Source organism: Geotrypetes seraphini, chromosome 7 (genome assembly GCF_902459505.1).
Source record: "Geotrypetes seraphini chromosome 7, aGeoSer1.1, whole genome shotgun sequence".
NCBI lineage: Eukaryota > Metazoa > Chordata > Amphibia > Gymnophiona > Dermophiidae > Geotrypetes > Geotrypetes seraphini.
The window spans coordinates 76,406,379-76,430,790 of NC_047090.1; the positions used below are offsets into that span (position 1 = coordinate 76,406,379).

Sequence of the window (24,412 nt, forward strand, 5' to 3'; positions counted from 1 at the left end):
CTGGGGAAGTTGTAGTATGGAGTTTGGATATAAGTCTAGAAAGCTGTTCTTAAGTTGGCAAATTAAAATTTGCCTTATTACTACTCAAAGTATATCCTGTAGCATTACCTTGAAGATCTGATGCCTGATAATTGTTCAATAGATTGCCTTCCTTATATTCTTAATTTTATTTTGATAAAAATGTGCTAGATCTTGAGCAGCTGGTAATAATTCATTTGAAACTTGAGTCTTCATAAATTATTAATCCCTTATTCCTCCAATAGAACCCTAAGATCAGACCAACAGCATTTACTAATGATTCCCTCATTAAAAATAATAAATACGCGCCGTCAGTATATTTTCTCAGTGACAGCTCCCCAAACTTGGAATTCTCTCCCCATCTATTTACGTGAAGAAATCAATCTAGACAAATTTAAAAATAAACTGAAAACTTTCTTATTTAACGATGCTTTTGTAATCTAATATCATTGGTTCCTTTTAATCAATATTCAAAAAAATTTGGACCTAACTGTCTTTTCTCCTCACATTCAACTATTTTTCATCCCATCCTTTTGTGTTTTCCATTTTTGGCTTCCCACTCTGCTCAATTACATTGTAACTTCTTCCCCTACCTTCCTCTTGTCTAGTTATCGTCTGTGTCTAGTCAGTTTTTAATTGTTTTAAAATTCTTTTTATTCTGAAACTTTTATCCATGTGTAAATCGCCTTGAATATTGACAAGGCGATTAATCAAATAAATATTAAACTTGAAACTTGAGTCTCATGATATGCTGTTAAAGATTTTAAGATCTTGTATAAAACCTGTGTATTTGGTGCCTTTTTAAAATTTGAATACAATTCTCCCTCCGAATCCACGGTTTCAGTATCCGCAATTTTTCTTTTTATAAACAATTTCCTTTTTTGGGCTATTTTTTAGCCATCTGAGCCTCCCCGGAACCTTACCTGGTGGTCTAGTGGTGAAGCGGGGCAGAAGCGATCTTCCTATGCTCCTGCCCCGTGCAGATCCGTCACCAAAATGGCTGCCGTAAGTTCCCGTTGTAGTCTCGAGACTACAACAGGAACTCACGGCAGCCATTTTGGTGACGGCTCTGCACGGGGCAGGAGCATAGGAAGATCGCTCCTACTTCCCTTCACCGCTAGACTACCAGGTAAGGTTCCGGGGACGCAAGAGGGAGGCGGGGGTGGGTCAGAGCCAGCCAAAAAGTTATTCACGGTTTTCACACTTCACGGTCCAGCTCTGCACCTAACCTCCGCGGATACGGAGGGAGAAGTGAAGCAATTTTTTTTTTGCTAAAATGATAGCCTTTTTATAGGAACTAGCCATCGATTTATATTGATTTCATCAGATGATCAAACATTTATCCTGGGTAGATGGGACTCAAAATCCTGATGAAAGAAAATCAGTTTTTAGTAAATTTTTGGAAGATTGTTCTGCTCACGAAAATGGAAGAAGTCCATTCCACAGTCTAGGGGACATGAAGTACAATGCAGTATGCCTAGTAGATTTGTAATGAGCCTGCTTAAGGCTTGGGAGAACTAAGAGGTGAGAATCGATAGATCTCAAGGTCCTAGCAGGAGTGTATGCAATTATAGGAGAAGCAAAAAGGAACACTTAGATAGCAAGTTTTATGTATAATGCAGAGCAATTTGAAGTGAACCTGAAATGGGAAAGAAAACCAGTGTAAATCTATGAACAACGGGATTCCACCCACTAAGCAATTTCTGAACTCAGGGAACTGAGTGGTAAATGTCAGGGTGAAGCAAAAGTATTCCTTGGCTGTCACCTGATGATATTAAATAAGAGGCTTGGAAGAAGAGGTCATTCAAGTAGCTTTTATGCCACAGAAAGTTTTGATCACCACAAAAGAAGATAAGCAGTATTGTAAACATGTAGGTTGTAGAAGAGACCACCACAATATTTATGCAAAAAAGAAAAAAGTCAATTATCAATATTTCACATTACAACTTAGACCAGTATTAGAATATCAAACAACAGTGTTCTCCTCTTCAGTCTTATTTGTTGCTCTCTTTGATTGCTGAATATGCCATAGGCATGCAGAAAGGTAAAATCAAGACAGGATACTAGTTATTTACGGTACTTAGGCTAAGATTCTCTAAACGGCACCGTTTTTTTAGGACCCCAAACTCAGTAAAAAAAACCAAAAAACAAACAAACGCCGTTTAAGTAACATTTTTAACTGAGTCTCAAGGCACCTACTGTGCTTAAAAAAAAATCGGTGCCGGAATCACACGATCAGTGGCCGCTTTTAAGGCACCGGTTTGAGAATCCGGCCCTTACTACTTACTGAAACGAGACATAATGGGAATAATTCTAGGAAGTGGACGCCAACATTTACATGCCAATATACAAATAAATTATTAGAATAGCAGCAAATATGCATGTACTGTATTTAAAAACAAAATTCTGCCTAAGTGGTATTCTATAAATATGCACATATCCTACATAGCATGTATTTAAATGGAATCTGGGCAGAGTATGGGTGGAATTCATATCTATATGCACAACTTATACAATATTATAAGTTGCACACAAATCTTTGGCACTTAGGTATGAGCATTTACCAGTTCTATGCTTGGCATAACTGCTCATATCTAAATTTTATATGCATATTTTACCAGCTACTCTAGTATTTCATAAAAGAAAGTGGGCGCCTAAATATAATCGCACAGTATACAATCACCCGCACGCCCCTCCACATCATTGATGTCACTGTTAGAGAAAATGTTTCTTTTCATGTCATCTGGTTACTATATACAGTTGTTAGCAGACAGGTCAGTTATTCCTGATGCAGCAACACATATAGCGAAACAAGGTCTCTCATGTTGAAGACACAAGATCCCAGGTTACCAGCAGCTGATAGCGTTCTTTTGACTTCCTGCCAAGAATTGTGGCACTTTTTTGAACTATGGTTGGAGAGCCGTATTATCTGTTACATAAGACAGCAATGTGAAGAGTGCAGTTAAGTTAATTTAAATGTACACTTTTGCATCCACTAGCTGCCTTACTTTTGTATATTTAGAGCGCTGCTTTTGAGCTGTTTCCCTGGGGGGTTTTTTCAACTTACCTCCTGATTCTACTCCCCTTAATGGCAGGAGTTCCTGAGCCTTTTTTGATTTAAATTCAGCCTGGGTGTTAGAAGCATAGGGAATTTTTTTTCCCCTTTTGGGTTTTCTCCCTAGTTAATTGCTTACCCGTGTGGACAAGTGATAATCTGTAAGTCTCCCTGTCTTAAGTCTTGGCACTTTAGGGAGCAATATCCTGTGGATTTTGAGGTCCATTTAATAAATATTGATTAAGTTGCTGGCTCTAGAACCCATGACATTAAGTTTGACACTCAGTCTTGTTGTTTGATTACTAGTTAGTAAGGGTGTCTTATGCTCTTTGATAGTATCCTATATAATAAAATGCTAACTGCGCATGCGCACTCTTACTCCATGTTCCCTGATCTGTCGGACTTTGGCAGGTACGAGTACGCATGCGCGCGTCTAAGGATCGGTGGCAGGTAACACGCTGCGACTCCCCCCCCGCCGACCCTACCCGGTACACCAGAAGCCCCCGTTGACCCAGCCGACCCTCCCACCACTAGATGGCTGACAAAACTCGCAGCTCCAGCAGCATCCCAGGCACAGTAAACACGCTGCTTCACGGTCTTCTACTGGCCTAATTTCCTCTGCCACGTCTGTGATGACGTCATCAGAGACACGGCAGAGGAAATTAGGATTTCTGGTGTGCCGGGTAGGGTTGGCGCAGGGGGGGTTAAAAACATACTGCTCAAGGGGATGGGAGGCAGGCAGGCAGGCATCAGGGGGTAGGGGGTTTCAATGGAAACATGCTGCTCAGGGAGATCGGAGGCAAGCAGGCTGGCATCAGGGATGGGGTGGGGGGTTTCAATGGAAACATGCTGCTCAGGGGGATGAGAGGCAGGCAGACAGGCTGGCATCGGGGGAAGGGTGGGGGGTTTCAATGGAAACATGCTGCTTAGGGGGATGGGAGGCAGGCAGGCTGGCATCAGGGATGGGGTGGGGTTTCAATGGAAACATGCTGCTCAGGGGGATGAGAGGCAGGCAGACAGGCTGGCATCGGGGGAAGGGTGGGGGGGTTTCAATGGAAACATGCTAATTAGGGGGATGGGAGGCAGGCAGGCTGGCATTGGGTGGGGGTTTAATGGAAACATTCTGCTCAGGGGGATGGGAGGCAGGCAGGCAGGCTGGAATCGGGGGTTGGGGTGGGACAAAGTCTGGAAGATAATGATGGAAGGAGGCACTAAGGACATAGGGAGAGACACAGACAGAAAAAATGACAGACAGGCAGCGTGCAAGGCGAGAGAGACAAAGAAAAAAAAAAAAACCAGACAGATACACATCTACTCTAGCACCCGTTAATGTAACGGGCTTAAAGACTAGTATTACTATATTAAAACATCATACACAAAACTTAGAAAATCTTCAAAAAATCCAGTTTTTCAAGACCTACTAGAGATAATATTACATTTCAGCAATCTGGACCACTCAAGCCCCTTTTTTTGGACAGCCAATACAACTACTACCACTCTGTACTCTTGAAAAATCACCAGTAATTTTGTTTTATATAAATGTCCTGCTGCTGACTGCCAAAGCACATGATTACAATGGCAGGTATCCTTTAAGAAAGAGAGCAAGTTAGCCTAGGAATTTGAGTCTTTCCTTTTCTAAATGCCACTGCAGTTCTTCTTCTGACAGCTGCATTAAATATCTAATACATACATTTTTTTCCTTGGAGCACTTTCAAATTACCATTGACATTTTAATTAAAAAGAAAAAAAATGTATGCAGAATAAACAGGTCGTTTCCTTTAAGAATCTGTGATGGCCACCCCATCACCTCTCAGTACAAGGCTGGTAAATTATGCAGGCACTTGCTAGATAACCCAACTCTATTTCACTCTTTCCCATAAAGTAATCTACATTTATCACAATTTTAATTAAGCAGAGCCTTAATTTACCAGTTCTATTCCATGAAAAAAAAAAAATGCAGTGGTTCATTTTTCTGCGGCAGCATCTTATCAGCCATGTCAGCTAAGATGAAAACAGAACATGCATCAGATGGAATTTTACAGACCAGCACTGATCTCTCCTAAAAAATAATTTTGTCAGGAAAAAAAGAACCAAAAATATTTGCTGCTTCTTGATGCAGTCTAAACTATAAAGTAGCCAACCAGAAAACAGTACCACAAAGGCAAGCAATCAGAAAGGTACTTTAGCTACTAGATGTTCTCTTATTTATTGATATTTCCATCCATGGAACAGCTGAAAGCATGTTAAAGCATGAAATTCTTGCAGTCTGTCACTATTCTGCATGTTTAATCCTCAATAAAGCACACAAAACCTACAATCTCACCTAGTTGGCATAAATAAACAATTTATTTGTATTATAGCCCACCTGAACACCAAAATGGACCTGAGGGAAGACCAGCATTAAAAAATACAAAACTATTACACAATATGACATCATACCGTTGCAAATCCCAAGCTGCAAGCAGTAGGGTTCACACAAGAATGAAATATATCAGTGTGGATATCATAAAATCTAATAAAATAATAATTAAAATCTTCACACAGTATTATCTAACACAGGGCCATTTACTGGCAGCCCATACCAACACCATTAACATGAATTATTTATCACAGGGCCTACTGCATAAAATGCACTTTAAGTCCATAATCATTTTCTTCATAGCTTCATCATGTACTATTCTTCTTTACATTTTTTTTTTATTTTGACAAGCCATTTTTGTGGGTTTTGTTTTGTTTGGTTTTTTTTTTTAACATGAGTTACCTAGGCTTAATGCTTTAAAAAAGCATTTGCAAGCAACCACAAACTTGTCCACCCATGGGACTTGTGTTCCCGGTATTGCCCTTCTCTTGCCCCCCTTCCCATACTCTACTGCCTCATCTGCCCACCATCCATCTTCCCTTCCTGCAGCTGCTACCTACTTTGCCGAGTCAACTGTGGCTCTCTACATGTCACTGCTTCCTCTGCCAATTATGCCATCTCAATGTTGGCACTGTCTCATGCATCTTTGTTGTTTATTTAGTACCACAGGACTGGAGGGGGGTAACAGCAGAAGGAAGAGAGAGTGTATACAATGCTAAATGGCACAAGGAGCACGATGCTGGATGGTATAAGGGGGTAGGGAGCACGCAATGCTGAATGGTACAAGTGTAAGAGAGAAATGGGGTAATGCTGGATAGCAGGAAGGTGGGAGGTGGGGTAGAGAGATACAGAGAAGATATGCTAGATGGGAAAAAAAGACAGAAGAGATGCTAGATGAGGGCGAGGTAAGAGATTGAAAGATGCACTAGTTGCCGGTGGAGGCACGAGTAATATTTAAGTTCTCTTGTATTTGCTTTAAGCTGATTTGGGAACTGGCCCCTATCTATCTTTTGTCTCATTTCGTGCTATACAGCCCTATGAGGATAACCAGAAATTGTAATTTATTTGCCTATCTAAAAATTACTGGTTGTAGATACAGGTCTTTTCTAGATAGGACTTTTTCGTTTCAAGCAAATAAGCAGCAGTCCTGGTTAGGTAATTATATCAGTGGAGCCAGGCTGTCTTACGGCGCATTTCGGAAAGAAATTAAGTCTGTACTGTTTGATAAATTTATTTCCTAAATAGAAGTTATATTAATAACAATAATTCTACTCTGACTACTCTTAGAAAATTGTTGTACTCTTGCTATCTGTATTTTGTACTTTGCCGATTGTCCAGCTCTCTTCAGTGTAAACCGCCCAGAAATCGTCTGATTGTGGCGGTATAGAAGAATAAAGTTGTTATGTTATGTTATGGGAGGATGGAAAGAGAAAAATATATTGGTGAATGAGAAAATGGAATGGATGAAGGAAAGAGATGGAACACTGTAGGTAGATGCAGTAAAGAGGGAGAGGAAAGACAAATGAATCAAATCTGATTGGATAAAGTAGAAAAAATGGAGCAAAGCAGAAAGGAACAGATCAGGACTTCAGTGTAATGGAAGGAGGTGAAGACAATGGAAGGAGGGAAAAAAACACTTGACAAATGAATAGGACCACCTTCAGAAGTGTTAAAAAGAAGACTGGAGCCACTACAATTAGCAAAATTAAAAGGCCAGAAAACAAAGGAGCCAAGGAACTGCAGCAGACCCTGGGCCTCCAATTCAAGAAGGCATGTCGGGAACAGACAATGGGCATGGAAGCACTATTCAGCTAGCATGGTGTAGACAGAGACTGTGTCTGAATTCAAGAGGGCCTGAGATAGGCACGTGGGATTTCTCAGAGAGAGAAACAAATAATGATTACTGTGGATGGGCAGACTAGATGGGCCATTTCGCCTTTATCTGCCGTCATGTTTCTATGTTTCTAGACATGCCCTGGCAAACTAACTGGTTGGAGTAATAGAGCATCCATAACCCGGGAGCTCTTAGTGTCTCCTAAATAGGAAGCAGTAAGTGCTCCCACCTTAATTTTTTTTTTGTTTTTTTAATAACTATTTTACAGCTGTGCTGAAAATGGGCTTAACATGTGAGAAGTCTCACTATACAGTCACACTTTGGATAGCGAGTAATGCAGTTTGCGAGCAAAACACTTTCTTAATTTTTAATTCGCTAAACGAGGGCTTAAGCGCATTACACATGCACGTCAATGAGGGTGATCCTGCCCGGATCCTGACTCAGCTCATCAGATTCCCCCCCCCCCCTTGACCTCCTCTCCCCAAAAGCCTGCGCCTGCTGGCGACTACAGTAAAATCTCAGTTTGGGAGAGGGAGAGAAGGATGAAAGCTGGGCGGAGGACGGCTGCTGATGGGAGCGTGTTAACTCATTGATGGCTTGACACCGGGCTGGCTGGCACGGCACTGGGAGTGCATTGGCAAGAGGTTGGCAGCTAGCTGCTAACGAATTAATACAGCAGCAGAGCCCCACGTGGGCTGCAGGCTCTGAATAGTGCACATACAATATTGACCCAAAATGCAGTCGCACAACCAGTGCACAACTTCTCCCTCACACCAGACAGTTTTGGGGATGTGGAACGAATCGTCTGAGTTTCCATTACTTCCTATGGGGAAATTTGCTTTGATATACCAGTGCTCTGGATTACGAGCATGCTTCTGGAACGAATTATGCTCGCAAATCAAGGTACCACTGTACTAGCGCAACTTAGTAAAAAGGCTCCTAGACTAGTAAAGCACAGTTACTTACCGTAACAGGTGTTATCCAGGACAGCAGGCAGATATTCTCACGTATGAGTAACGTCACAGGTACGGACCATTTTAAAAGTGCATCGCCTCTTTAAGTCTTTAGAAAGTTTGCAATAGCCCAAACCACGCATGCCTGAGTGCCTTCCCGCCCGATGCAGGGCGCGCGATCCTTCAGTTAAGATAAGCCAGCTAAGAAGCCAACCCGGGGAGGTGGGTGGGTTGTGAGAATATCTGCCTGTTGTCCCTGGATAACACCCGTTACGGTAAGTAACTGTGCTTTATCCCAGGACAAGCAGGCAGCATATTCTCACGCATGGGTGACCTCTAAGCTAACAGAAATGGGATGGTGGGAGTGTTGGCCTTTAGGAAAATAAATTTAGCAATACAGATTGGCCAAAGTGCCCATCCCATCTGGAGAAGGACTCCAGACAGTAGTGAGAAGTGAATGTATGAACTGAGGACCAGGTGGCAGCTTTACAGATTTACTCAATGGGAGTAGATCTGAGGAAAACCACAGAAGCTGCCATCGCTCTAATTTTGTAGGCTGTGACACGACTTTCCAGTGCTAGTCCAGTCTGAGCATAACAGAACGAGATGCTGGCAGCCAGCCAGTTGGACATCTTTCTTTTAAAAACAGGATGCCCCAACTTGTTTGGATCAAAAGAGATGAAAAGTTGAGGAGATGCTTGATGTTGTCTGGTCAATGTAATAGGCCAAAGCTCATTTACAGTCCAAAGTATGCAAGGCAGTTTCTCCAACATGAGAATGAGGCTTAGGAAAAAACACTGGTAGAACAATTGACTGATTAAGATGAAATTCAGTGACAACTTTTGGAAGAAATTTTGGATGTGTACGCAGAACCACCTTGTCATGATGAAAAACTGTGAAGGGTGGATCTTCTACTAATGCTTGTAACTCACTGACCCTCCTGGCAGAGGTGAGAGCAATAAGGAAGACCACTTTCCAGGTGAGAAACTTAAGATGAGCTGTAGCCATTGGTTCAAATGGTGGCTTCATCAAGCTGGAAAGTACCACATTAAGGTCCCAGATGACTTGAGGAGGATTGAGAGGTGGCTTGACATTGAAAAGTCCTTTCATTAATCTGGAGACTAAAGAATGGGCAGTAAGAGGTTTACCCTCGACTGGCATGTGAAAAGCTGTAATAGCGCTGAGATCGACTCTGACAGATCTAGATTTGAGGCCAGAATTAGACAGGTGAAACAGATAATCTAACACCAAATCCACTGATAATGAAGTTGGATCATGATGATGAAGACACCAGGAAGTGAACAGATAACATTGCTGAGTGGTTGGTTTCATGCTGTTTCTGTTGTTGACAAGCTGAGCGTTTTTTGGGTCTCCTCGAGGTCGACAGGACTTGGCTCATTGCTGTTTTGACCAGAGGACCCAAAGGGGTTGGGGAAGGCTTCTTAGCAGGCTTACCCAATGGAACATTCGACACCGAAGATGGCTCCATCGACGTTGCATGTTGCGGTGTCAATTTAGATGTGGACCCTGACATCAGTACTGGTGTTGACTCATCCTCCATAGCGATACCGAAGGGGAGGCATTGCTGGATCCCACAGTTTTTAAGGGTCCGCTTCTGGAGGGAAGAACAACGGGTATAAGATTCAGCTCTGTGCTAAGGCCCCAGACACTGGAGACACCAGCGGTGTGGATCGGTGATGGAAATAGGGCGAGCACAGCATCCACACTTTTTAAAACCCATTTGAGGATGGGACATTGAGGGAAATACGGCCTCGGCAAAATCGAAGTCCTTCACCCCAATTCTTCCTCTCTCCCCCACATGTGCAGCATCTTTCCTTCCCTCCCTCCCATCCCCCTGTGCAGCAGAACCCTTGCACTGTGTACAGCATCTTTCTATCCCTCCCTCCCTTCCCTCATGCAGAACCCTTGAGCGTCCCCCGCCACACAGCCGAACCCCCGCAGACCCTCACATCCTTCCATCGCTCCCTCCCATCCGAACCCCACCTACCACAAGACTTACATACCTCCCCTCCAAAGAGCAGCGTCAGCAGCACTCTAAACAGGCTGCTTTGAGGCCTTCTCCCGCCGAGGCCTTCCATGCACCACGTTACTGATGACATTGTCAGTGATGCGGCAGGGGGAATGCCCCAGCGGGAGAAGGCCTCGAAGCTGCCTGTTAGAACACTGCCAATGCTGCTCTTTGTAGGTCTCGTGGTTGGAGGGTTCAGATGGGAGAGATGGATAGATGGGAGAGTCAGCGGGGGTTCGGCTGCGCTGCGGGGGGAAGTGCTACTGTCGGCGAATCCAGGGACATTTGGGTTAGGCTTCTAGGGAATAGGGATTATTTTTGGGGTAGGGCTTATATTAAGACCTTCCCTGAAAATCATGCTAGGGCTTATTTTCGGGGAATCACGGTAGCTCCAGTTATTAGTACCAAGGTCTCGGTGCTCGAAGAAGAACCTGCGCTAAAACAGAATCATTTAGTTGTAAAATAACATGTCTTAACAGTAGCCCCCATTGATAGCTACATCTCAACATAGAAGGAGGATTGGCTATCAGTAGATAATATTTAACCAATAGTAGCATTAAAATATTGTTATTCTTTACTCTTTTAGATTGTGGTATTACATTTATAATAGGATTTTATCACTACAAGGTTCTTAAAAGAGAAACCAATCCTTATTAATAATACGCTTTTCTAAAGCATATAAACACCAATGCAAACAACAGCTACTACACATTTCTGCTTTATTATTAGTAAGTGTTAGATGGAGAGTTCTGAATAGCTTTAATCCAGTCCAGTGAAATCATCTCACCAATCAAACATGTACTGCTCATGCAGTAACTTACACGAATAGCAGTTTCTTTGGCACAGTTATCCTACCCTGGTAGAAACAAAGTGTGGCTTCCAGCTTTTCTGTCCCATTAAATACCAATAGTGCTGACTTCTGGTACAAGGTGGATGTTCATATCAGTAGGGTGTTTTCCTTTAAAGTAAGGTCATGTAGGTCTATCCCAATGACAGAAACTTATTGTCTAGGCAAGCAGGCATCATCACTTCACTGCTGCTCTTAATAAATTTACAGCAAGTGAGCTTTATTCAACTAAACTTGATCCCAAGGCTTAAAAAGGTTTTATATATATATATATATATATATATATATATATATATATATATATATATATATATATATAAATAACCTGCCGGGAGTGCGATGCCAGTTAGAGTGGGGAGGAGGTGCTCACATATCGGAACATGCTCGGTTTGCAAGGCAAAAGTTTGCTGAGTGTTTTGCTCGTCTTGCAAAACACTCACAAACCGGGTTACTCGCAAACCGAGGTTCCACTGTGTGTATATATGTATATATATATATACACATATACATATAGCACAGTTACTTACCGTAACAGGTGTTATCCAGGGACAGCAGGCATATATTCTCACATGTGGGTGACGTCATCTACAGAGCCCCGATGCGGAAGCATTTTCAAGCAAACTTGATTGAAGATTTAAGTTTGCTCTGCTGCTCCACGCATGCGTGCCTTCCTGCTCCACTAGGGGGCGCATCCCCTCGTGGTCTCCAGTTCACTTAACTAGCAAAGAAGCCAACCTCGGGGAGGTGGGCGGATTGTGAGAATATATGCCTGCTGTCCCTGGATAACACCTGTTACGATAAGTAACTGTGCTTTATCCCAGGACAAGCAGGCATGATATTCTCACATGTGGGTGACCTCCAAGCTAACTGAAAAGGGGTGGAGGGAAGTTGGCAATTTAAGCAAATAGATTTCGCAAAACCGATTGGCCGAACCGGCCATCGCTCCTGGACAGTGAGTCCAGACAGTAATGGGAGGTGAAAGTATGAACCGAAGACCACATGGCAGCCTTGCAGATTTCCTCGATAGGTGTGGACCTGAGGAATGCTACGGAGGCTGCCATCGCTCGGACCTTGTGTCCCGTTACTCGACCATGCAGTGCGAGACCAGCCTGAGCGTAGCAGAAGGAGATGCAATCGGCCAACCAGTTGGACAAGGTGCGCTTGGAGACTGGGTGACCTAATCGGTTTGGGTCGAAGGACAAAAACAATTGTGGGACTTTCCGGTGTGGTTGAGTGCGTTGGAGGTAGAAGGCCAACGCTCTCTTACAGTCAAGAGTGTGGAGCGCCACCTCTCCGGGATGAGAGTGGGGCTTGGGAAAAAACACAGGTAAGACAATGGACTGATTGAGATGAAAATCAGACACTACTTTAGGCAAGAACTTTGGATGAGTGCGGAGTACCACCTTGTCGTGATGGAATACCGTGAAGGGTGGGTCCGCCACAAGAGCTTGTAGCTCACTAACCCGCCGAACGGAAGTGAGCGCAAGCAGGAAAATCACCTTCCAAGAGAGGAATTTTGGATGGCATTTGTCTAGGGGCTCAAATGGAGGTTTCATTAGTTGAGCCAGAACCACGTTAAGGTCCCAAACCACCGGAGGAGGTTTGAGAGGAGGGTGGACATTCAGAAGACCCTTCATGAAGCGAGAGACTAGGGGGTGGAGCGAGAGGGCTTTCCCTTCCAGGGGCTGATGGAAGGCTGCAATCGCACTGAGGTGTACTCGAATGGAGTTGGTCTTTAGGCCGGAGTGAGATAATTGAAGTAAATAGTCAAGGACCAGGGGGACGGGGACCGACACCGGGTCCTGGCTGTGAGAGGAGCACCAGGCTGAGAATCTGGTCCACTTTTGGGAGTAGCAGGTTCTCGTTGAGGTCTTTCTAGAGGCCTCCAATATCTCCTTGACTGATTGAGACACGGGGAGAGAAGTCAGGGGGAAAGAAACCAAGCATTCAGATGAAGAGATTGAAGATTGGGATGTAACAGCGAACCCTGACCCTGTGATAGTAGAGAGGGAAACTGAGGCAGAGGCAGTGGATCTCTGACACTGAGTTGAAGTAGAAGGGAAAACCAAGGCTGGCGTGGCCAGCGAGGAGCAATCAGGATCAGGGTGGCTTGTACTGTTTTCAGGTGGACAAGCGTCCGCAAGATCAGAGGAAACGGCGGGAACGCGTACAGGAACCTTACCTCCCAGTCGAGGAGGAAGGCGTCGGCCTCGAGCCGGTCCGGGGAGTACATCCAGGAGCAGAAGAGAGGCAGTTTGTGATTGTGGGGGGATGAGAACAGATCTATTTGAGGTGTCCCCCACTGTTTGAACACCTGTCATAGGGTTTGAGAGTGCAGTGACCACTCGTGTGGCTGGAGGAGGCGGCTGAGTCTGTCCGCCAGTTTTGTTCTCCTTGTATGTACACCGCTCGAAGGAAGGTGTTGTTGGAGATTGCTCATTTCCAGAGGCGCAGGGCTTCCCGACAGAGGGACCAAGACCCTGTTCCTCCTTGTTTGTTTACATAGTACATTGCTACCTGGTTGTCGGTTCGGATGAGGACCACCCGGTCGTGGAGCAGATGTTGAAAGGCTACAGCTGCGAGATAGATGGCCCGGAGCTCTAGCACGTTGATGTGACAGCGGCGGTCTTCCGCTGACCACATCCCCTGCGTGCGTAGGCCGTCCAGATGGGCTCGCCAAGCGTACTCTGACGAGTCCGTGGTGAGTACCTTGCTGTGATGAGGGGCGAGGAAGAGTAAACCTTTGGAAAGATTTGAAGAGTCGGCCCACCAGCGGAGCGATCTTTGCAAGGAAGGAGTCACTGTCACGGGACGGTCGATCGGGTCCCGGTCTTGACGCCATTGAGAGGCCAGGGTCCACTGAGGGATTCTCAGATGGAGGCGGGCAAAGGGTGTGACATGGACGGTGGAGGCCATGTGGCCTAGGAGAGTCATCATCTGTCGAGCTGATACCGAGGTCAGCAGAGAGATCCTTCGACTCAGACTTACTAACGCCTCTAGGGGCGGAGGGGGGAGGAAGGAATGGAGGCGAACCGTATCCAGCGTGGCCCCGATGAACTGTAGGGACTGCGAGGGGCGTAGTTGGGATTTTGGGAAGTTTATTTCGAACCCCAGACTTTGTAGGTAGGTAATAGTCTGTTGGGTCGCTGAGATAACCCCTTCCCTGGACGGGGCTTTGATCAGCCAGTCGTCCAGGTAGGGGAATACCTGGAGGCCCTGGGAACGTAAGGTTGCTGCGACCACCTCGAGGCACTTGGTGAAGACCCGAGGTGATGATGCTAGGCCGAAGGGGAGGACTCGGTATTGTAGGTGCCAGTCCCCTACCTGAAAACGCAAGAACTTGCGGTGAGCGGGGTGTACTGGGACATGTGTGTACGCCTCCTTCAGATCGAGGGAGCAGAGCCAGTCACCCTCGTCGATCAGGGGGTAGAGGGTCGGTAGGGAAAGCATCCAAAATTATTCCCGTACTAGAAATTTGTTGAGGCGTCTCAAGTCTAGTATTGGGTGTAGGTCTCCCGTTTTTTTCGGTACCAGGAAGTAACAGGAGTAGAAGCCCTTCCCTCGTTGGTCGGGGGGAACCTCCTCCACTGCCCTGAGGCGAAGCAGGTCTCGAGCCTTGGAGAGGAGTAGGGGTAGCTGCGTCCGGTTGGGAGGGCAATTCCTTGGGGGGTTGTCTGGAGGAATGGCCCGAAAGTTGAGAGAGTATCCTGATGAGATCACGCCCAAGGACCCATGCGTCCAACGTGACTTGTTCCCAGCGAGGGTAAAAGGCTTTGAGGCGGCCCCCGATGGGAAGGAGGCCTGGGACTATGGCGGAGGGGGCCCGCCCCCTTCCGCGAATCCCATCAAAAGGACGAGGATGGTTTGGAAGTCGCAGGCGGTTGGGACTTGGGCATGGCCTGGTGGTGGGCTTGCGGACGCCTGGGTGGAGGCCACGAGAAGGGAGGGGTGGATTTTTGTGGGTAGCGGCGTGGAGGGGCCCTGAACGGCCTGGGCGCGGGCGGTTTAGGTTTTTGCCGGACGAGGGAGGCAAACGAGCGTTCGTGTTCGGAGAGGCGTTTTGTAGCCGCCTCGATCGTGTCATCGAACAGTTCTTTTCCCACGCAGGGTAGGTTAGCCAACCGGTCCTGTAAGTTGGGGTCCATGTCGACCAGGCGCAGCCAAGCTAGTCGGCGCATGGAGATAGCAAAGGCTGCCTCTCTAGAGGAGAGTTCGAAGCCATCGTAGGCAGCGTGGAACAGATGGAGGCGCAGGTTGGAGAGGGACTCTAAAAGCAGGCCAAACGCTCCTTGGCGGGGGGCCGGTAGGTCAGTCTCAAAAGCTCTCAATAGTCCAATGAGGTGTTTGAGGTAGGATGTGAAGGTGAAAGTGTAGCTTTGCACCCTAGAGGCCATCATGGCATTTTGATATAGTCTCCTGCCGAACTTGTCTAGGGTTCGGCCTTTTCGGCCTGGGGGGACCGCGGCTGAGACCCGGGAAGGTGGGCCTTTTTCAAGGAGGATTCTACTAGCAGCGACTGGTGGGAGAGCTGTGGTTGTTGAGCGGCCCCCAGGCAGAGGATGCACCGGCGATGCGAGTCAAGAAGCCGCTCGCACCGGGAGCACTTTTTAAAGCCAGTCAAAGGCCGGGACATAGAATCGAAACTGGCCGCGGCTCGAATAGCCACGCGGCCACGGGGACCCGGAAGCCTCCGGGTCGGTGAATAACGAAGCAGGAACAGTTGAAACAAGAAAAAACTCGCACACAGCGACTAAATCGAGAAAAACAAGAAAAAATTGCGGTGCTAGAAGGCAGTTGGGGCAGAGCCTGAAAAAACACGACTTCTAGGCTCAGCGGAAAATTTTGAACTGGAGACCACGAGGGGGTGCGCCCCCTAGTGGAGCAGGAAGGCACGCATGCGTGGAGCAGCAGAGCAAACTTAAATCTTCAATCAAGTTTGCTTGAAAATGCTTCCGCATCGGGGCTCCGTAGATGACGTCACCCACATGTGAGAATATCATGCCTGCTTGTTCTGGGATAAATATACATACACATATACACACATATATATACACAGTGGAACCTCGGTTTGCAAGTAACCCGGTTTGTGAGTGTTTTGCAAGATGAGCAAAACACTCAGCAAACTTTTGCCTCGCAAACCGAGCATGTTCCGATATGCGAGCACCTCCTCCCCGCTCTAACCGGCATCGCCCCCCCCCCGTGAACGCCCCCCTCCCCGCGAGAACTGCATCGCACCCCCGTGCTGAAAGCGGCATCCGCCTGCCCTCCTCTCAAACACGTTCCTAACCCCTTCTGCTGGTTGCGAGAGTGAAAGCAAGCTCTTGCCTGGGCCGGGCCTTGAGTATCTGCACATGCTCAAGGCCTTCTGGCTCTCGTTCTCTCGAGAGCCAGAAGGCCTTGAGCATGCGCAGATGCTCAAGGCCCGACCCAGGCAAGAGGCGGGAGTTTGCTTTCACTCTCACAACCAGCAGAAGAGGTAAGGAGCGTGTTTGAGAGGAAGGGCGGGCGGATGCCGCTTTCAGTACGGGGGTGCGATGCGGTTCTCGCGGGGGGGGGTTTGTGATGCCGGTTCGGGGGGTGCAATGCCAGTTAGAGCGAGGGGGAGGGGGTGATAGAGCAGCGCTGGTAGCCTCGGGTGGGGGGGAGGGTTGGTGGAACGAATCAAAGCGAGTTTCCATTCATTCCTATGGGGAAACTCGCTTTGATATACAAGTAACTTGATTTACGAGCACGCTTCTGGAACGAACTATGCTCGTAAACAAGGTTCCACTGTATACACATACATACATACACACACACACACACACCTAGGATCTTCCATTTTAGTACAGTTGTGGCAGGCCAGTGGCGTAATCACAGGTGGTCCTGGGTAGGCTCATATACACCCACTTTAGACTGAAGCCCACTCAGCAGTGGCACAAAAGCAATATGGCTGGCAGGGATACCCTAAGCCCCACTAGCTAGATCGGGGAGGGAGGGTCATTTAACACCACTCTCTTTGAATCCTTTACTATCGGCAAGCAGCAACACATTCCCCCCTGCTCATGCCAGTCCAAGTCTTCCCTTTAACACAACTTCCTGTTTGCAGGAACAGTAGTTGCAGAGGGAGTCTCGGAGCTGGTGCAAGCAAGGGGAATGAGTTGCTGTTCGCTGCTAGCCAGGACATAAAGGATTTAAATTACTGGGGGGGGATATCATGGTCATACATTTTGGGCTCAGTCTTTCCCAAAATTAGGTCTCAGGCTTCGTCAATGTGGCAGGCACAATGATTTATTTTTTTTTTTTAAATCTTAGAACAAATTTGTTCCCAAGTTTCAAGTTTATTTCGTCTTGATATACTGCTTTCATTACCAACGCGGTTTACAGATGCACAAAATTGTAAAATAATTTAAAATTTAAAAAAAATGGGTAAAGCAGACAGGTTACATGGTCATTATAGACACAACATGCGACAGAAGGGAAATGGGTAGGATACACTGCGTTAAAATAAAAAGAAAGGGAAGTGGGAAGAACGAGAGGGAAACAGGGATATCTGATGTCCGTCTGGCCACTGTCTGAGTCTCGTGAGCAATTAGTCCTAACAAAATTTGCCCTCAGTATGCAGCATATGCTTATCCTAAAATACAACCAGGGTTGAACTTCTCAGCAGCTAATACTAAAGGGATAAAACACATGGCTCCCTTCAGAACAAAGTTTGATTTTTTAAAAATTTTCCTGGAGACAGCTCCTACGGTGTCTTTAGTTTGTAGTCACATACTATGAATGAATTTGCAGCATACTATACCTTAATGAGCTTCAAGAGCTGATAGAGGTCCTCCACCTCATCTCCTTCACACTCTGTATACATTTTGCCCGTTTCCACACTAGTGCCCCTTATGGTGCCACAATAAAGAGGAAGCGCCATAGCTTCAGCATACAGGTGTATGGCCTGATACCCCACAGTCTGATACATGTAGCTGTCCAGTTCATCTATGTTTCCTTTACAAAAGCAAAAATATTAAAACCTGTCAGTACAGCTTCACAAATATGAAAAATGCTGCCAGCTCTTGAAAGATTCATCTGAAATGCCACATCAGGTACTAACCCCCTCTTTCACTAAGGTGTGCTAGCATTTTTAGCGCATGCTGCATTGCTGCGTGCGCTAACCCCACGCTATGCACCAAGAACTAATGCCAGCTCAATGGTGGCATTAGTGTCTAGCGCGTGCGGCAATGCAGTGAACCGCTAGCGCAGCTTAGTAAAAGGAGCCCTAAATCTCTGTTGAAAACATTTTTTTTTTAACATGGCTTTTAATTGTTCCCCTGGGGTTCACTGAATAGAAAAATAGACACATATTTTAGAGAACCTTAATTTTGACTTTGTATGATTGTTCGCTTGTGTGATTGGTTAACTTTACATGTATTGAAAAGAACGCCAAAATCAAAAGTATGTATAAATTGTAAGTCGCTATGACCTATTGCATTAGAAGGATATCAAGTGAACAACAAATATAAACAAGACATGCTGAGTTAATACATTGGTTCCAAACCCTGTCTCAGTGTTGGGTCCTCATCACCGGTACCCAGAGGTTTCCAAATAGCAGATCCAAATTTCTCATAGTTCAGTTCAAAAGGATAAGTGATGGCTTTCCCAATTCTATCTAATATTCCTCCTCCCCCCCCCCTTTTCTGAATACGCATTAGGTTTTTTTTAAATCACTGGCCACAGCGGTAAAAGCTTTGACACTCATAGAAATTCTGTGAGTGTCAAAGTGTTTACCACCCAGCTGGCAATAAAAAACCCTAATGCGGCTTCATAAAGGGGGGGAGGGGTTTTAATGAACTATTCCTCTATGAACTTGTTAAATCCTTGACCACATCATACTGTCCCTCCAGCAGCAGATTCCATTTTACGCAAAAAGTCTCTAATTTATTTTCAGTTTGCTGGTTGTTAGTTTCATTTTAGTGTGTCTGAAAAGTTAAGCAACTGCTCCTTATTCCACCCCACTCATGATTTTATTAACTTAAATCATCACTCAGTTGTGAAGGTAGGACATGAAAAGGTATAACTGTAAGATTAACAGGTATACAGGAGGAAAGCTGAAGTGAAAATAAAGACCTCTCCCTCTTCGATATACTAAGTCTCTCTAAACTTCTCTGTACCAAGTTCTTCTACTTTTCTTTGGAGTTCCTTTCTATATCAATTCCTGTAAACCGTGCCGAGCTCTACTGGGGCTCATTAAAAAAAAAAAAAAAAAAAGCAGATGTCCAAAAGACCTTTGTTCTGTTATACTATCACTTGTGTTCTTCAAAAACAGTACTTCACAGCATGTTTATTTATAGCTTTTTACTTATTCATTGGTCTTCAGAAGTACCAGTATCAGCAAATTGATTTGAGTGGCCAAATACTATGTGACACTAGCCTCCTCATCAGACCGTTGTTTTATATAAGGTGCTTTAGTGCTTCAATACTTCAGTACTTGAGTAAGTAAATAAATAATTAATCTTTCAACTTATCTTTTTTTCATTTTCTGAGTTTTCCCTTTGTCAGAAATTATCGGGAAGGGACCTGTCATTCCGACATGTTTCGCCTGAAGGCTTTATCAAGAAAAAGTCCCCCCATTCTACTTTAGCTCCACACCATCCCGATCATTGGCAATTTTGTCACAAATACATAGTTACAAGTTCAAGTAGGGTGCAATGTACTTCTGGCACCCTGTATGTGAAGTTCACTGTGTAAAGTTTTGGCCCTACAATGAACCAACGGTCCTGGGTCCAAAGCCCTCAGAGGAGGTTCAGTGGGAACCTTAGAAGGTAATAAGCGAATTATCAAATTTAAATAAAACTTGAAACTTGGGAAGTGAAATTAATGACAATGATAGCCAAGAGTGATTGCATAAAATATGTTGTGTAGAAATAGGCTTCAGGAAGCTAGTAAATCCCCCAGAACCACCGCTGCAGTCACCAACTGAACGTTTTCCATGCGAGATGCTATCAAAGCTGCACTGACTGACTTGAGGTCCAGAATTGACCATTAATCGTCTGAGCCTTTCTTAGGCACTACGGAGTATATGGAGTACCTGCTTAAGCTCAATTCTCAGTCGGGGACAGGCTCTATGGCTTGAATATCTAGGGGAAAAAAATAATGGGAAAAATTTTTTTTAATTATTCTTTGAGGTAATTTCAATGGTTTTTCTGTTTTTTACTTGTTTCTAACTGAGGAGAAAGGACCTCAGACAGATTTCTAATGCTTACAACCCAGCTGAAACGGCTATTCAGTCAGCATCAAAATAATAAGATAAGTGGCCTGGATATTTGAAAATATTAAGTATATTTAATGCACCTATTTAAGAAATTTTAAGTTGCTAAATTTGCACAGCATAATAGTTAAGGAAGAGGAGGATCAATTGTTTCATTCAGCTGAACAGCCGTTTTGGCTGGTTTGTAAGATTTAAAAACCTGTCTGAGGTCCTTTCTCCTCCGTTAGATACAAGCAGAAAAAAGAAAAACCATTGAAATTACCAATGAACGACATGTTAAGAGAATTTGTTGGGGCAACTGATTGAGAAGAAGTGTTCTTCCTTGAAGAATAATAAAAAATATTTTTTGCCATTATTTTTTTCACTTTTTTCTGTTTTGTGAATTCCACTTTTGGATATAATTTGAATATCTAGGAGCATTTTCACTGTTACCTGGCCAAAAAATCTACAAAGTGGTCCGATAGAGGATGACAGAACTTGTAGCCCTCTCCAATCCAGGACCCAATGATTTGATCTGATCTCTGCCCAAGCAGTCCAATAAGCTGACAGCCTGCCTCTGATCTGCAGAGTCCCGTCCCTTGACCTGGTGTCATTGGGATTTCTTGGTGGCTGGGATAATGCAAGAACCAGCGGGCTGGGTTGTCTTAAGGTGCCAAACCTCTGTCGAGGTCACCAATATGGAAGCAATTTCCTGTGTGCTACCAAAATCTCCGAGAGCCTTAAAAATTGCTTTGGCTCAACCCTCTGGTGGGCTGAGGTCTGCTATCAGGCAAAGCTTTAGGGTGACTGACAACTTGCCAAACTGGCCATAAGATCGTCCAAATCCCTTTCCAAAAAGCATTCAACCTTTAAAAGGAAGTCTGTTTAATGTGATTTTAGATGTGGAATCTCCAGCCCACTGTCTGATCCAGAGCATCCTGCAAGCAGAAATAGAATAAGCAGAAACCTTAATCACATCTCCCTGCCAGGATCATGTGAGGTTAAAATGTCATCATCTGCTGAAGGAATTCAATGTAATCTGGTGTGGCATACATGAGCCAATAGTAATATCTGGATGCAAGGGAAAAAAAATGTGGTCTGCATTTTTGAACCACTCATAACAGAGCACTATGCTCACTTCCAGAAGAGCTGTAGACTTAAAACGGCAGTGTATCATGCGGTCCTCTCCCTGGTCAAGGGCTTCCACGGCCTCTTGACTAATATTCTCTGAGAACCTGCATCCCCCAAGAGAGAAACTTCACTCTGGGACATCAAAAGCATGAACTCTGACCCCCATTCCTTCCAGTCCTTCTTTGACTGGTCTTCACGGCCCTGATCAGGGTCCTGTTCTGGGGAGTGCACTCGGCAAGGAAAGCCAGCAGATGGCATGGGAGGACCCCAATAATCTAAGTACACTTTCCACATGAGGTTCACAAAATCAGGGATAAAGCCCTATATAAAAGGCTCCAAGGACCTCTGCAGGGACTCGCTATGCCTCTTCTTAGACTCCATGGTGTTCACACATCTGCGTTTTGTCATTTCACTGTTTGGGGGCTCTGTAGGGGACTTCTTCCCTACAAAACAAGCTCCCTGCAGATCCCCTGCCCTAGTGGTATAGTGGTGGTGGTGGTGGTAGGTGGGGCTAAGCATACGACTCCTGCCCCCTTCGCTTGCCTAGTGGAACACAGAACACGGACACTCCTCAACCGACAATCCAGCAAAAACATGGCATGATAGAGGTAAAACGGTCTGAGGAGTCCGTTTCCATCAATTTTGAGCAAAATGGAGGGTTTTTGAGGCAGAGAGAGGCTTAAAAATAAAAATCCGAGATGGCCACCACAATAGCAATTTCACTACAAAAATTGGCCTGGGAAAATTCTACCAACAATCAAAAAATTGTGGAAAGGCATTTCTGGAGGAGGGGGACCCTAGCCCTGGCCTCAGAAACTGCCAAAACTCCAAAATTTTAGAACCCCCCCCCTTAATTTTCCCCCCTACAGCTGGAAAAATAGAGAAGACTTTTTGCCTCAGAACAGGATTCCAACAGTCCAAACTCTTCAATCTCGGGCTGCCAGTCTAGTCAAAGCCAGACTAAGACTTCAGATCCCCAAAGGAAAATGCCGCAACAGGGGGAGGAAAAATAAAGCACCATGTACCTGCAAAGCCCCCAGACAACCATGAGGCCAAATATCCTGCGCTCAAACACCTCATAAATTAGGCAATGAGCTAGCATCAAGTGGAAAAGACCCCAAGCTCCACAAATATTAATGCAGGCTGGCTAAACAGGAACCAAATGGTTGCCCTGCTAGCTGCAGACTGCTGCAATGAGCGTCTGTGTCTTCTCCCAGGCAGAGTTATTCAAGCTGAGTGGGAACTCTTGGGCACCAAAAGTCACTAGATATGGATTAAAACCCCCGAAAATAACATAAACCACACCAGATCAGCAGATCAGAAAAACACCTTCCCAACTCGGAAAAGGAGAAAAATGGGAAGACGGGGGTCAGCTCACTGAAGAAGGAGGCAAAGTTAGAAGATACAGATGACATCCTTCTGTAACAACTCATGGTTTTGCGGAGATAACCCTAGCATACAGGACTCCCAGACACACTGCACTAGAACTTGACTTCTATGTGGGAGCATCAGGGTCTTTGAGGGTTACTAATGGACAGGTCCCTTCAGCCCCAAGGAGGTAATTGCTCCTTCCTGGGCAGAGCCAACCCTCCTGGTCCATCACTTGACAGACACAGTCTGGCCTTAAGGCCTCAAAGGACCTCCCCATACTATGCTCTGGGTGCATGGTAGAGAAGTCCCCTGTAACCAATTTCCATCACTAGAGAATGATGCGGGGGAAAAATTTATCCCCATCCCCGCGAGCTCAGTCCCTGACCCCGCCCCGCAAACTGTCTGATGCCATCCGCACAAGCCTTGAATAGTTATGATTTTATATTGAACTTATTTTATTAAAGTATAAAAAGAAACAATATTCTGTACAATTGCCATTTTATAAACACAAATAATACAGAGCAAGGATCAACAAAACCCCTATCTCCCCTCCCCAAATATCCCCTCCACTATTGAGAAAACTGAATAAGCCAAATTACTATAGAATGCTACACAGAAAAATCATGCTAACAGAATACCACAGTCACATGTGATATGAATAGTGTTAGGGGAGTGCAACTAGGGCAACTGCCCCCTAGTCAGAGAGCTAGCTGGAAGCTAAATAAGCACGGCCTGAGCTTTGCCGTCCCCAGTTATGCCTAACACCAGATCTAGCAGGATACATATTTCAAATCTGATATATTCTAATCATAAAATAGAAAATATTTTTTTTTCTTCTTTTTGTTAGTTTCGCCATTTTAGTCTTCAAATCATGTTAGTCTCAGGCGCTGATCTGTTTTCTTTTATCCTCTTAACCCTTTCAGGACCATAAGGATCGTAGGCCAATTTTTGTGGTTTTGACGACATTTTTATGGTAAAAAGGGCTTGCAGATGCCAAAAAATTGATTTTTTTTGTGAAATATCATTATTTTTATTTTAAAAAATCACACTTCTGGCTTATGGACAGTGTGGCAAGTGAATCTTCTCGTCAATCTGGCAACGACGCTAATGAATGAATGTCGGAACCAGTTTGTTTACATAAAGGCAGTATCATATGGAATCCGTACATATCAAATTTAGAACTGTAGACTATCCCAATCAAAATTTATAGGATTTTAAAGTTATGGGACAAATATGTCCCTTGGTCCTGAAAGGGTTAACTCACTTGCCAGAGTCTCTTGACCATTTGACATTAATTCTTTCTCCATGTTCACCATCCATCTTCCATCTTTGTGTATGTATTGCTTCCCATGTTCAGCATCTCCCTTCTCTATGTCTCCTATAAGTCCCTTTCTAGTATTTCCCATGTGCCCATCTCTTTGCCTTCATCTCATCATTCTTTGATTCCCTCCCCCTGTGTACAGTATCACTCCTCTATATCCCTATGCCCCCCTGTCCAACTGCGTTCTTATTCTACCCCCATGTCTAACCATCTTCCTTCTGTATCCATATAACCTCCCATGTTTAGCATTACCCCTCTGTGTCCATATACCATCCCC

The 24,412-nt window shown here is 45.0% G+C and overlaps 1 protein-coding gene across 7 annotated transcripts in view; it reads right to left on the reverse strand.

The window, feature by feature from the left end:
- The window catches only part of DPH6 (diphthamine biosynthesis 6), a 370,732-nt gene that overhangs the window by 202,711 nt on the left and 143,609 nt on the right, over window positions 1-24,412 (reverse strand). For all 7 annotated transcript variants that reach the window (XM_033952068.1, XM_033952065.1, XM_033952066.1 and 4 more), the window contains one exon: window positions 17,880-18,073. In XM_033952068.1, coding sequence (XP_033807959.1) covers window positions 17,880-18,073 — 194 coding nt within the window. The remainder of the gene's footprint in view (window positions 1-17,879; window positions 18,074-24,412) is intronic.